Source organism: Aquarana catesbeiana, linkage group LG13, assembly GCF_042186555.1.
Source record: "Aquarana catesbeiana isolate 2022-GZ linkage group LG13, ASM4218655v1, whole genome shotgun sequence".
Lineage (NCBI taxonomy): Eukaryota > Metazoa > Chordata > Amphibia > Anura > Ranidae > Aquarana > Aquarana catesbeiana.
Window position 1 is genome coordinate 29,237,446 of NC_133336.1, and position 15,611 is coordinate 29,253,056.

General features: G+C 46.6%; 1 protein-coding gene across 4 annotated transcripts in view; it reads right to left on the reverse strand.

Annotated features, from left to right (window-relative positions):
- TRAF3 (TNF receptor associated factor 3) overlaps positions 1-15,611 on the reverse strand; it is a 158,448-nt gene that overhangs the window by 120,315 nt on the left and 22,522 nt on the right. The window contains exon 1 of one of the 4 annotated variants that reach the window (XM_073609353.1): positions 4,247-4,820. The exons of 1 other annotated variant lie outside the window; for it this stretch is intronic. In XM_073609353.1, coding sequence (XP_073465454.1) covers positions 4,247-4,253 — 7 coding nt within the window. In that variant the 5' untranslated portion in view covers positions 4,254-4,820. Of the gene's footprint in view, positions 1-4,246; positions 4,821-15,611 lie in introns of those variants that run through there. 2 more of the 4 variants (XM_073609350.1, XM_073609349.1) reach the window with 2 other exon arrangements.

The following is a 15,611-nucleotide window of genomic DNA, read 5'->3' on the forward strand; positions in this document are numbered from 1 at the left end:
GTAATTTCAATACGTAGAGAGACGATAGCGGTAGGTCACGTTGATCTTATTGATGGTTTTCCTCAAATGGAAATGAATACAAATTGCCCGTACCATTGCTCTATGTATGGTCACCATTCGAAGTGGTTGAACAAACACTATTAAAGCAGATAAACCCTCAGAACCTACTTGGAGAAAGCCACATACCACAACAACCTCATAAAACAAAAATAATCACACTATAAAAAGCCATCATCTCTAGTTCCCAAAAGATGCAAACTGTTGGTGGTAGATTGTTTTTCCTATTGGCCAACGTTAGCCATACCCAGAATGAAAAAAAAAAAAAAAATTCATATAAAAGTGGTTGTAAACCTCAGACATGAAAACATCAGATTGGCTCCCATGCACAGCTTCACCAGATTTTGCACCTCTCTAGTTTTTAGTAAATCAACCCCAATGACCATTTCAGACATCTATCCCTTGTGCGTGCAAGACCAGACCTCCACAGTTGCCCAGAATCTCTCAAACCACCAGATCAGTACAGCAAATGGAGAGAAAAGCAAAGTATGACCGATCCTCCACAGTTCTGGGATCCACGTTTTTTTTTTTTGTTGTTGCTGGCGCCATCTTGTGAGTTTAAACTTCTGGTGGTCCCAGGACGAGTCTTGATGGGTCTTGTTTGCACGTTACGCTGTGTTGGTATGAAGTATAGTCAAATAAGGCTCATTGGTGTAAATGGACCACCACATGAGTGGTTAGAACCTCAAGGCATCTGTACATGGTCCTTCACCGGGATGGTCATATGACCATCGCTGCTTGCCATGTGATGGTAGGTCCATTAATAGCACACTTTCGCAGGGCAAGCAGGGCCTTGCACATGCTCGGGAAAAATGGAGAGCACATATTCGGTGTAAATATCTTGCAGTTCATGAGCATGTGACGAAAAGGTCATATGGTCAACCCAGTGAAGGACCACTCATATGGTGGTTCATGGACACCTTTTTTCACCATTCTTCATACCAACACAGCGTAACGTGCAAATGACGAGTTCAAACACTATTGCCAACGCAGGTGTTCCGGAAAAATGGTCATGGGTGCTGCACCAATCACCGGCTGGAAACCCAAGGCATTCAAAGCAAGAATGTCACCAGCACACCAAGAATCTCTGGAAATCCATGGTGTGCTGGTAACGTGCAAGAAAGACCCATCAAAACTCGGCCTGGACACCTCCGGGACCACCAGGAGAAGTTTAGAATCACAAGATGGCAACAAAGACAGATGGAAACTCAGGTGTAAATGAGCCCTCAATGCAGCCTCGGCCGGATAACAATCTATGTGTGCACAGGTAACAGCCACTTAACAAGCGAGCCTTCCTAGACTACAACATTGGAAGTGTTCAAAAAAAAAAATATTTTAGACACCATTCACACTTCACGTAGCGGGAACTCGTGATTTTTATGCGATTCTGCGCGTCGCCCCTAGGGCAGCCCACTGAAGTGACATCGCCCAAAAGAGGCTCCGGCTCCTTTTTTTTGGACGAGAAGCTTCACACAATTTCTGTTTGGGGTGCCATTTAGAATGAATAGCGCCAAAACGTGCGTTTTGCAGCGATTGCCACGCGATTTGGAATCTCTGCGAATCCGCCCACAATTCCAAATCATAACGCGTGAATTAGGGCCTTGATTAAAATCCTCGAGACGCATTCACTTAAGCGATCCGTTGCGTTGAGGTAGTCCCCTCTGTAGCTGTAATCCATTGAGAAGTCTTTAAACTTCACGCTTGTATCGTGGTTCTAAGGGCGATTTATTCGCAGCGATTCCAATTTTTTTCTCACTATGGATATTGTAGGTTTTTTTTTTGTTAGTCGTTTTATATTATAGAATCTCCAACAATTTTACAGCGTTTTGTAGACACTCCGCGTTTCATGTCACTGACCGGCTCACCAGTGACCATCGCCCTTCCTTCACCGCCTCGCTTCTCAGCTACAAATCTCCTGTGCATCTACCGACTTGCTAGTCAGAGACAACTCCCCGGCGCGTCTACCGACGCGCTTCTCAGCGGCACATCCCCCGCACGTCTACTGACGTGCTCCTCAGCGATGCGTCTACCAATTCACTTCTCAGCAAAAAATCTCCAGCGCGTCTACAACTCGCTTCTCAGCGACACATCCGTGGCGCGTCTAAGGACTCGCTTCTCAGGGATACATCCCCGGCGCGTCTACCGACGCGCTTCTCAGTGACACATCCCTGGCGCGTCTAATGTCTCGCTTTTCAGCGATACATTCCCAGCGCGTCTACCGACTCGGTTCTCAGAGATGCATCCCCGGCGCGTCTACCGACTCGCTTCTCAGAGATGCATCCCCGGCGCGTCTACCGACTCGCTTCTCAGAGATGCATCCCCGGCGCGTCTACCGACTCGCTTCTCAGAGATGCATCCCCGGCGCGTCTACCGACTCGCTTCTCAGAGATGCATCCCCGGCGCGTCTACCGACTCGCTTCTCAGAGATGCATCCCCGGCGCGTCTACCGACTCGCTTCTCAGAGATGCATCCCCGGCGCGTCTACCGACTCGCTTCTCAGAGATGCATCCCCGGCGCGTCTACCGACTCGCTTCTCAGAGATGCATCCCCGGCGCGTCTACCGACTCGCTTCTCAGAGATGCATCCCCGGCGCGTCTACCAACTCGCTTCTCAGAGATGCATCCCCGGCGCGTCTACCGATGCACTTCTCAGCAACAAATCTCCAGCGCGTCTACCGACGCGCTTCTCAGGGACACATCCCCGGCGTGTCTAACGACTCGCTTCTCAGAGATACATCCCCGGCGCGTCTACCGACTTGCTTCTCAGCGACACATCCCCGGCGCGTCTACCGACTCGCTTCTCAGGGATACATCCCCGGCGCGTCTACCGACTCGCTTCTCAGGGATACATCCCCGGCGCGTCTACCGACTCGCTTCTCAGGGATACATCCCCGGCGCGTCTACCGACTCGCTTCTCAGGGATACATCCCCGGCGCGTCTACCGACTCACTTCTCAGGGATACATCCCCGGCACGTCTACCGATGCGCTTCTCAGTGACACATCCCTGGCGCGTCTAATGTCTCACTTTTCAGGAATACATCCCCGGCGCATCTACCGATGCGCTTCTCAGCGATACATTCCCAGCGTGTCTACCGACTTGCTTCTCAGATACATCCCCGGCGCGTCTACCGATGCGCTTCTCAGCAACAAATCTCCGGCGCGCCTACTGACGCGCTTCTCAGGGACACATCCCCGGCGCGTCTAACGACTCGCTTCTCAGAGATACATCCCCGGCGCGTCTACCGACTCGCTTCTCAGCGACACATCCCCGGCGCGTCTACCGACTCGCTTCTCAGCGACACATCCCCGGCGCGTCTACCGACTCGCTTCTCAGCGACACATCCCCGGCGCGTCTACCGACTCGCTTCTCAGCGACACATCCCCGGCGCGTCTACCGACTCGCTTCTCAGCGACACATCCCCGGCGCGTCTACCGACTCGCTTCTCAGCGACACATCCCCGGCGCATCTACCGACTCGCTTCTCAGTGACAAAATCTCCTGTGAATCTATGATTACATTTCTCGATATAAAATCGCAGCTATTAACGATTATTTACTGTTACAAAATCACCCGTCTGACTGACACGATGCCCTAAACCACCTCCAACGGCGAAATCGCATGTCGTCCCCCCCCCCCCCCCCCCCCGGGTCCCTCCCACCCACAGCTACAAATTGGCATAACCCAACATCTATCCACCTGGGAAAATCAGAATATCACACGAGAAAAAGTTACAATTATATTGGCGATAACGAGTGACGACCCGGTACCTGACCGCCGACACGGATAACATGGCGGACGCTCCGATTGGACTACTTTGACTTTGAAATAAAAACCAAGCGTCGCGTTTTTTTTTTTTTTTTTTGGGGGGGGGGGGGGGGAGGCTGAATCGCCCAAACTTGTTGCAGGATACCGCAGATTCCGACCTGAACGTAATGATGTACCCAAATCACCGGTCACCCCCTCCCCCCAATGGCTGCATTCATACACCATTCCAAGTCATGCAATAGAAGTCTGGGGGGGGGGGGGGGACAAGGCTCAGCCAGGGCACCCCAAAAAGAGGAAGGGGGAGGAGCAGAAGCTGGGGTATAGGAGAAGCAAAAGAAGGAGGGGGGGGGGGACCAGCAGCAGAGCAGCACCCCCCTCCCCCCCCTATGACAAGCAGGCATGAAGCATGATGCATGCTACTTACTATTCATCAGTGAAGTCCTGGACAGCTTGGCCTGCAGCAGGGAACATACAGATCAATGCAGCTGCCACTTCTATCGGTAAGCAAGAGGAGCCGGACATAGAGAGCCCCCCCACCCCCATCCATTCTGGTGCACAAGCTTCTTCTCTCCGCCCTGGATGGAAAGTCCCTTTGCTCACTTCCTCTGCCATGGAAATCCCCTACACATGCTTCAAGTACACTGCTGAGAGCGCCGCTGCCGCCACCCAACGGCCGGTCCGGGTACTGACAACGCAAGGGTGAGCTGTATCTAGAACAGGGAATCGCTGCTGCCATCTAGTGCTCACTCCAGGCACTGACCACAGTATGGCTGAGCCGTCTCTGTGTCTGATACATTGTTGCAAAAAGAAAGAGTTTTTTTTTTTTTTTTTTAACCCACTTGCCGCCGACCCCAGGCTTTTTCTGGCACTTTTAATTTACAAGTTTAAATATTTTTCGCTAGAAATTTACTTATAACCCCCAGACATTACACATTTTTTTTTCCCCCAAACAAATCATCACTGCGCAAATACCGTGTGACATTAAGAAAATGACAACGTTCGTCATTTTATTCCCTGGGGTCTCTGCTAAAAAAAAAAAAAAAAAAAAAAAGGGAATAAAATGACGAACGTTGCCTTTTTTGTATGTTACACAGTATTTTTTTTTTTGGAAAATAAAAATGTGTAATGTCTGGGGGGGTTATAAGTAATTTTCTAGCGAAAAATACTGATTTACTTCCAATGCCGCGTACACACGACCGGACTTTTTAGCATCAAAGGTCCGACGAATTTGATCGTGTGTGGGCTTCATCGGAACGTTTTCTGTCTAAAAATCTGACGGACCTTAGAAATAGAACAAGTTTCAAATCTTTCCGACGGACTCGATTCCTAACGAAAAATCCGTTTGTCTGTATGCTAGTCCGACGGACCAAAAACGACGCTAGGGCAGCTATTGGTTACTGGCTATCAACTTCCTTATTCTAGTCCGGTCGTACGTCATCACGTTCGTAACGATCGGACTTTGGTGTGATTGTGTGTAGGCAGTTACCGTTTCGTTGGAACTCCGTCAAAAAGTCCTTCGGGGTTCAGTCCGACGAGAAGTGCGCTCGTGTGTACGCGGCATAACCCCCAGACATTACACATTTTTTTTTCCCAAAAAAAAAAATGATCGCTTCGCAAAAAATGTGTGACATAAAAAAATGTCAGCGTTCGTCATTTTATTCCCTGGGGTCTCTGCTAAAAATCTTTTTTTTTTTTTTTTTTTTTTTTTAGCAGAGACCCCAGGGAATAAAATGACGAACGCTGACATTTTTTTATGTCACACGGTATTTGCGAAGTGATCATTTTTTTTGGAAAACAAAAAATGTGTAATGTCTGGGGGTTATAAGTAATTTTCTAGCGAAAAATACTGATTTACTTCTAACCCCCAGACATTACACATTTTTTGTTTTCCAAAAAAAATGATCACTTCGCAAATACCGTGTGACATAAAAAAAATGGCAACGATCGTCATTTTTTTCCCTGGGGTCTCTGCTAAATTTTTTTTTTTTTTTTTTAGCAGAGACCCCAGGAAATAAAATGACGATCGTTACCATTTTTTATGTCACACGGTATTTGCGAAGCGATCAATTTATTTGGAAGACAAAATGTGTAATGTCTGGGGGTTATAAGTACATTTCTAGCGAAAAATACTGATTTACTTCTAACCCCCAGACATTACACATCCCCCCCCCCCCAAAAAAAAATGATCGCTTCGCAAATACCGTGTGACATAAAAAAATGGCAATGATCGTCATTTTAATCCCTGGGGTCTCTGCTAAAAATCTTTTTTTTTTTTTTTTTTTTTAGCAGAGACCCAAGGGAATAAAATGACGATCATTGACTTTTTTTATGTCACACAGTATTTGCGAAGCGATCATTTTTTTTAGAAAAACAAATGTGTAATGTCTGGGGGTTATAAGTACATTTCTAGCGAAAAATACTGATTTACTTCTAACCCCCAGACATTACACCCCCCCCCCCCCAAAAATGATCACTTCGCAAATACCGTGTGACATAAAAAAAATGGCAACGATCGTCATTTTTTTCCCTGGGGTCTCTGCTAAATTTTTTTTTTTTTTTTAGCAGAGACCCCAGGAAATAAAATGACGATCGTTACCATTTTTTATGTCACACGGTATTTGCGAAGCGATCGATTTATTTGGAAGACAAAATGTGTAATGTCTGGGGGTTATAAGTACATTTCTAGCGAAAAATACTGATTTACTTCTAACCCCCAGACATTACACATCCCCCCCCCCCAAAAAAAAAATGATCGCTTCGCAAATACCGTGTGACATAAAAAAATGGCAATGATCGTCATTTTAATCCCTGGGGTCTCTGCTAAAAATCTTTTTTTTTTTTTTTTTTTTTAGCAGAGACCCAAGGGAATAAAATGACGATCATTGACTTTTTTTATGTCACACAGTATTTGCGAAGCGATCATTTTTTTTAGAAAAAAAAATGTGTAATGTCTGGGGGTTATAAGTACATTTCTAGCGAAAAATACTGATTTACTTCTAACCCCCAGACATTACACCCCCCCCCCCAAAAAATGATCGCTTCGCAAATACCGTGTGACAAAAAAAATGGCAATGATCGTCATTTTATTCCCTGGGGTCTCTGCTAAAAAAAAAAAAAATTAGCAGAGACCCCAGGGAATAAAATGACGAACCCCAGACCCAGTCCACAAAATCACATACAGGTATAATAATAATCTGCATGGGGGGGGGGGGTCTGTAACAGATTAATGAATTAAAAAATATATATATATATATACACCATTTTTTTTGTAAAATGTGAAAGATGATGCCACGCCGAGTAAATAGATACCTAACACATCATGCTTTGTGCACACTCGTGGAATGGCGACAAACTACGGTACTTAAAGTGGTTGTAAAGTCAGAAAGTTTTTTTATCTTAATGCCGTCTATGCACTAGGATAGAAAACCTTCTGTGTGCAACCCCCCCCTAATACTTGCCTGAGCCCCATCTAGATCCAGCGATGTTGCACAAGAGACTCGGCTGTCCAGGACTCACCCTCCTTATTGGCCGAGACAGCAGCGAAGCGCCATTGGCCCCCGCTACTGTCAAAGTCAGTGAGCCAATGAGGAGAGAGGGGGCAGGGCCGAGCACACGGACACACGGAGCAGCTCAGCTCGGGTGCCCCCATAGCAAGCTGCTTGCGACCTGCTCCAGCTGTGGTTGGACCCGCCAATCATTCGGGACACGGGCAGAGCAGCGATCTGCCTATGTAAACAAGGCAGATCGTCATTCTATGAAAAGGGAAGGTTGTGATCTTGTGTTTCTGCAAAGCAGGGACATGGATCTATGCCTTCCCCTAGTACAAGCACCTCCCACACAGTACACAGGTACAGGTTAGGCACACAGTGCAACCCTTTGATCACCCCCTGATGTTAAAGTGATTGTAAAGTCTCGTTTTTTTTTCCTATAAAAATAACAAACATGTTATACTTACCTCCTCTGTTACAATGGATTTGCACAGGGCAGCCCCGATCCTCCTCTTCTCGGGTCCCTCTTCGGTGCTCCGGGCCCCTCCCTCCTGTTGAGTGGCCCCACAGCAGGCAGCTTGCTATGGGGGCACCCAAGCTGAGTCACAGCTCCCTGTGTTCATTCAATCACTGAGCCCCGACCTGGCCCAGCCCCTTTCCCTCCTGATTGGCTAGGGGGCTTTGATTGACAGCAGCGGGAGCCAATGGCGCCGCTGCTGTATCTCGGCCAATCAGGAGGGAGAATCTCGGATGGCTGACACACTCGTGGACAGAGAGGGACCTCAGATAAATGTTAGGGGGGGGGCTGAGGGGGGTCTTACAATGATAAGCTTTTATGTAAAATCTTTATCCCAAAAGGAAGACAAAGGGGGTTATTTACCAAACGGCAAATCCAATTTGCACTACAAGTGCAAAGTGCACTTGAAATTGCACTGTAAGTGCACTTGGAAGTGCAGTCTCTGTAAATCTGAGGGGTAGATCTGAAATGAGGGGAAGCTCTGCTAATTTTATTATCCAATCACGTGCAAGCTAAAATGCTGTTTTTATTTTCCTTGCATGTCCCCCTCAGATCTACAGTGACTGTACTTCCAAGTGCACTTTCAGTGCAATTTCAAACGTACTTTGCACTCGCAGTGCAAAGTGGATTTGCCTTTAGTAAATAACCCCCCTTGTGTTGCTGCAACTGCTCATAAAGTGTTAGCTGGAGCTTGGCTTCAATTTGTTTAGTGTATTTAAATCTGCTAGTACAACTAGCACTCCCCTCCCCCCAGCCTGACAGTGCTCCTGTCCAAAGGTGCCTCTGTTGCTCCTTCATCCAGAGTGGGGGCACTCTAATACAATGTTATTTACTTTACCTGTCTGTGGCCATAATGTTACGACTGATCGGTATATCTCCAGTGGTGGCGGAACTACCAGGGTCGCAAAGGTCGCACTTGCGACTGGGCCATGGTGTTCCGCTACTGGGGGGTGGCCCCAAAACAGCAGGAAGGGGGCGTGCAGCAGAACGTGTGCAATGGTTTGCATTGCTGTGACCCCAAAGTTTTTTTTTTACCTTCATGCATTCTATGCCACCTTCTGTGTGCTGCCCCTACAGCCCCCCACCCCCCAACCCTTACCTGAGCTTCCTCCGACACAGCGATGTTCACCATAGCCTCGGCTCTCCAAGGACTCTCCCTCCTCATTGGCTGAGACATGAGCGGGAGCCATTGGCTGTCTTTCACAGCAAGTGAGCTAATGAGGACTGAGCCGCGTCTAGGTGTGTGAAGGGGCATGTAGAGCAGTGGCTCAGGAGAGAGCCTGCATGGGTGCCCCCATTGCAAGCTGCTTTCTCTGGGGGGGAATTCGACAGAAAAGAGGGGCCAGGAGCACCGTTGGGGACACGAGAAGAGGCCAGCTCTGTGCAAAACCACTGCACAGAGCAGGGAAGTATAACATGTTGGTTAAAAAAAGAACAAATGCTTTTAATATTATTTTTCTGACCGATACTGTGTGACATTTAAAATGGTAACTACTACTATTTTATTCTCCAGGATCTCTGCTTTGAGAAACAGCACACCTAAAATCATTTAAAAAATATATCTATCACCTTTCTAGTTGTTTCATTGTTTTGTTTCTTTTTTTTTCTTAAGTGCATTAACCTACAATGTGCCAGCCAAGCCTGTTACTAAATCCACAACAGTAAAATCTGTCTGTATATGCAGAATAGCATGCTTGTTATACTCAATGCGGAACTTAAGGGGTTAATCCTCTGTATTGTGTAAAAAGGCTGTTTGATCCTGTATGGACAGATCCTTCCCTCCTGCAGGGTCTCTCTTGACAAGAGGCCAGATAAGACACAGAGAGGGTAGTACTGCTGCACATGCTCAGTTTGGTCTCTATTGCTGGAGAGAACATTTCCTTGTTGAGCTGAGCTTTTACAGGTCACATGGTATTGACATCACACATGTGGGCGTGTATACAGATCCTAAATGACAGCCCAGTCCCTCCCTCCCTCCCCCATGCCCAGTAACTAAAAAATGAACACAGTGGGTGGGATGTCACATCTTGATTCATCGATGATCCGCCCCCCATAACAGCATGAGGACGCAGGCTATAGTGGAAATCTCCTCCTACCTGAACACTCAGCAGTTGGGCAAACCCTGCAGCTTATCACGTGACCATGGTATACAGATCAGCCAAAAAGGTATATAGTGGCATTATTTTAATTTAAAAAGAAGATTTTTAAGCTGTGGGCACTGCGGGGGGGGGTGAGCTATTTAATTTATATATTACTGGGTTTAGTAACACTTTAATCCTTTGGCAGGACTGATAGTCTGCACATCTAGTTTATAGCTGATAATGAGATCTGCCAGCACAGTACAGGGTAATATATGCAACATATCTCTCCCCAGTCACTGCCTCAACATTACATTGAAGGTGGAAGCTAGGTAAGTGTTTTACAGGATTTTCGAGAAAATAAAATCCTTTTTTGCACATATGTGTTACATGGTCGGCAAAGAGGTTAAATAATTATTATTATGACTATACATGATTTATATAGCGCCAACAGTTTATGCAGCGCTTTACAATGTAGAGGGGAGACAGCACAATTACAGTACAGTTACCACAAGCACACCAACAAAATGCATTGGTGTGCACCGTGATAAAAATTATGCGGGTATACATTGTAGGAAGGAAGAGAAAGGAAAGCAAGGAAGGAAGAATGGAAGAGAAAAGAAGAAAGGAAGAGAAAGGAAGGGAAAGGAAGAGAGGAGGACAAATGAAGGAAGGGAAAGGAAGAGAAAGAGAGGAAGAGAAAGGAAGGAAGGAAGGAAGGAAGGAAGGAAGGAAGGAAGGAAGGAAGGAAGGAAGGAAGGAAGGAAGGAAGGAAGGAAGGAAGGAAGGAAGGAAGGGATGGGAAAGGAAGAAAGAGAGATGGGAAGAAAAAAAGCACAAGAAAAAAAAAGGGGGGAGAGAGGAAAAAAAAAATATGGGAAGAAAGATAAAGAGAGATAGAAAAAGAGAGTGGAAGGAAGGAAAGAAAGAAAGAAAGAAAGAAAGAAAGAAAGAAAGAAAGAAAGAAAGAAAGAAAGAAAGAAAGAAAGAAAGAAAGAAAGAGAAAGAAATCCAGAGAGACAAAAAGAAGGAAAAAAAGAAAGGAAAGTAATTCTATGAACTCTATTTTCCCGCACTGGATGAGAGATTGAACAGAACAGGATTCTACAGCCTCCTCATTGATTTTGAATATTACACTAATGCCCCGTACACACGATCGGATTTTCCGACAACAAATGTTGGATGTGAGCCTGTTGTCGGAAAGTCTGACCGGGTGTACGCTCCATCCAACATATGTTGCCGGACTTTCCTCCAACAAATGTTGGCTAGCAGGTTGTCAAATTTTCCGCCAACAAATTTTTGTTGTCGGACTTTTCGATTTTGTGTACACAAGTCCGTCGGACAAAAGTTCACGCATGCTCAGAAGCAGAAGTGGCTTTGTAAACTAGCGTTCGTAATGGAGAATTAACATTCGTGACGCGGCAAATTAGGAAATCTGGAAATGCAGCGCACAATTCTCTTCTTCTTTAATGGGATAATAATGAAGCTGCTTTGCTGGTGATACTGATGGAGTTATTGCAAACTTTTTTCAAGTGATATCAATAATAATATTATTAACAGCGCTAAATGCAGGGCTTTTTTTCAGCGGGAACGGGGGGGAACGCAGTTCCGGCACCTCAAGCACTGAATGTATCTAATGGCAAGGGGTACTAGGGTGTGCTGGGGTGTCTACCGATGCTGACTGCTGGGAGATCTATTGTTGATGGAGGGGATCTGTTTTTGTGTGGTGGCCTATTGTTGCTGGGGAGGTCTGTTGTTGCTGGTGGGGGATCTATTGTTGCTGGGGAGGTCTGTTGTTGCTGGTGGGGGATCTATTGTTGCTGGGGAGGTCTGTTGTTGCTGGTGGGGGATCTATTGTTGCTGGGGAGGTCTGTTGTTGCTGGTGGGGGATCTATTGTTGCTGGGGAGGTCTGTTGTTGCTGGTGGGGGATCTATTGTTGCTGGGGAGGTCTGTTGTTGCTGGTGGGGGATCTATTGTTGCTGGGGAGGTCTGTTGTTGCTGGTGGGGGATCTATTGTTGCTGGGGAGGTCTGTTGTTGCTGGTGGGGGATCTATTGTTGCTGGGGGAGGTTATGTAGCTGGGGGGTCAACTGCTGCTGGAAAGGATCTACTGTTAAAGGAGGGGTCTATTGTTTCTGGCTGCTGGAGAGTCTATTGATGCTGGCCACTGGGAGATCTGGTCTTGCTGCCGGGGTCTATTGTTGCTGGGATGATATTTTGTTGCAGGGGTCCTATGTTGCTGGGGGGTCTATTGTTCCGGGGGGGGGGGGTATATTGCTGCTGGCTGCAGGGGATCTTCTATTGTACTGCTTTTCTCGTTATCATTACCAATTTCCATACAAATAACTTTAGCATAGCATGACATAATCATACTTGGCTCCGTATTCTCTGAATGAGACGGTGCTAGAAGGTGGGTAGGGGGCAGAGACAAGAAGTGACTCAGTAGGTGGGAGTTCCAGCACCTATTCTCTGAGAAAAAAAGCCCTGGCTAAATGAAAAACGCAAAAAGAAAAGCATGAATCAACACTCACCAAACTTCTACTAACACGAAATTAGCAGAAGGAGCCCAAAGGGTGGCGCTAAAGAGCTGAAAAACCACGTAGTACGTCACTACGTTCGTAATTGTTGGCCAACATTTGTGTGACCGTGTGTATGCAAGACAAGTTGGAGCCAACAACCTTCGAACAAAATGTTGTTGTCGGAAAGTCCGGTCGTGTGTATGGGGTATTAGAGATGAGAAGAAAGAGAAAGGATAGGAAAGGGAAGAGAAAGGAAAGAAAAGGAAAGGAAGGAAAGAAAAGAGGGAAAGGAAAAGGAAGAAAGGAGAAATCAAGAGAGGCAAAAAGAAGGAAAAAAAAAAGGAAGGAAAGGAAAGAGGAAAGAAAGAAAAGTAATTCGATGTATTCTCTTTTCCCGCATTGGATGAGGTTGAACAGAACAGGATTCTACAACGTCCCCATTGATTGTGAATATTACTGTACCCCGCCGGTGTCACCTGAGCACGTTTTAGAAAAAAAAATATCCTGAGTGGTGACACATGGCTGCCCCCCCCCCCCCCCCCCCCCCCCCCCCCCGCAGTCCTTTAGGAACACGATCCGTCTTGTTGTAGGAGCCAGGCTTTCTTCGAGGATCATCCCTGTGCTGATACGGGAGGAGGGGGCACAACCAGGCGGCGCCAATTCTGGGTCTCCCAGCGGCCTCTCTTCCTTGGAGGCACTTAGCCGTAGTAATAAATAAATAATCAGGGCTGGATTAAATGCGGTAATTAGAGACTGGCTTCCCTATTAGGCTGTCTCCTTGTTATTTAAAGAAATATCCTTCCACGCCGCCACCACCGTCTGCGTAAACACTATCCGAGATTACACGCTGATCGTTTACCAGGCGTACAACGTGGGCCAGTCCCTGTGAACATATCTATTTCAGTGATCACTGTGATGCAAAATTATGAATGTTTCAGGTTGGCGTTAATTTTCAGAGGTACATTCTTCTAGAGAAATGCCCAGCAGTATCCATTGTAGAACATACTGCATTATATCAGGGGGTTCTCAAACTTATTGAGACCTGGGCCAAGTAAATTCTTCAAAACCTTCCAGATCTCAACAGTGAAACAAAAAGTTTATACTCACAAAATACAAATATGGCACTACAAAATATGTATTGAAGGGTCGGAGGGCTCTGGGTGGTTCTGGGCATCACTGTGAGGGGATGGAGGTTCTGGAGGGGTTTCGGTGACTCTGCAGCAGACATGGTGGCCCTGTAGGGGGATGCGGTTTCTGTAACGAGCTGGGGGCAACTGTGGAGGATGGGAGTAAGTGGATATCTCTCTGCAGCAGGCTGGGGCTTTGTAGGGGCATTGTGATAGACTGGAAGCCACCGTGGGGCAATATTGGACCATTGTAGGTTGGTTTATGGGAATAGGGGGGGGGTGGAGGCTCTGCAGCAACCTAGGAGGCCCTACAGGGGGCTGGAAGGTAATGCCAGTGGTTGGGGGGGGGGGGCACTGTGGGGGGTTGAGTGAAGATGCAAGACACTATGGGAGGTTGGGAGGCACTGTGGGGGGTTAGGGGATCTGCAGCTGGCTGGAGGCCCAGGAGGAAGGGGACTGTGGGCTAGCGGAGAACCACGGCCTGGTGGTTGAGAACCACTGACCTATACTATCCTGCTTTGTTAAGGTATTCTACAGTCCAACAGTAGATGATACTGTAGCTCTATAAAAACTAGTTAAAGCAAAAAATGAATAGGGGGCCATATCTTCCTTAATTAAAAAATTAAAGTATCTTTGAAGATGAACTCCGGGGTAAAAAAAGGTTCTCTCTACTGCAAGGGTAACTGCTATTTTGCCTAGGGGATGATGGAAAGGTGATATATACTTACCTTATACCTTGCTCATGCAGACTTCCTCTTTAGAAAGAAAAAACATTTGGGGCCATGTAGCTGCAGACTGGTAGGGGTGCCCATTCCAACCAGCCAAAAGCACCTACAATGGCCATATGAGCATCAAAACTGGACCACAGAGCAATGAAAGAAGGTGGCCTGATCTGATGAATCATGTTTTCTTTTACATCATGTGGATGGCCAGGTGCGTCACTTACCTGGGGAAGAGATAACACCAGGATGCAGTATGGGCGAGAGGCAGTGTGATGCTTTGGGCAATGTTCTGCTGGGAAACCTTGGGTCCTGCCATTCATGTGTGATGCTTTGGGCAATGTTCTGCTGGGAAACCTTGGGTTCTTGTGGATGTTACTTTGACACCACCTACCTAAACATTGTGGTGATCAAGTACACCCCTTCATGGAAACAATCTCTCCTGATGGCAGGGGCCTCTTTCAGAAGGATAATGCGCCTTGCCACACTGCAAAAATGGTTCAAGAATGGTTTGAGGAACACAACAATGAGTTTGGAGGTATTAACTTGGCCTCCAAATTCTCCAGATGTCAAAACATCAAGCATCTGTGGATATGTCCTGGAAAAACAAGGTCTGAAACATGGAGGCCCCACCTCGCCAACTTACGGCACTTAAAGAATCTGCAACTGAAGGCTTGGTACCAGATACCACAGCCTACCACCAGAGGTGTAGTGGTGTCCATGCCTCGACAGGTCAGGACTGTTTTGATAGCAAAAGGGGGACCTACTCAATATTAGGTGGGTGGTCATGAAGTTATGACTGATCGGTGTATATAGTATATGGCCCATGAAGAGACCTAAAGTCCCTTTCCAGGGTGGACGTCCACTTTAATTATAGTCATTGTACACCTGTAGAATATTTTTAGGTCACTCCTGGCTTTTAATTAGTTTTCCCATGCTATATATTAGCCTTATCCGACCCAAGACTGTGACCATCCGTCCACATCCTAAAGTCGTTCCTCTCCAACTCTCTGCTACACCCCTCTGATGAACATCTGCCAGGTTTGCCCTCTGGCAACAACATATGAAATATCATCATAGCAGAGTTTATTCCCTATTACTCATGGGATTAAGTATTGTAATAATAAAAAAAATGTATGTTATTGTAAGTTGCTATTTGGGTGTTCCCTTCAATAGTGAGTGTGAAAAAGAAAACAAAGTCCATTAAAGGAGAAGTACAGCCAAAGCAATCAGTTCTGCGCTCCTGTGACAGTGGAAGAAGGGGAGGATCAGAGAAGACAGGATCAAACAGCCTTTTTACACAATGCGGAGGATTAGCCCCTTAGGTTCCATAGTGAGTAT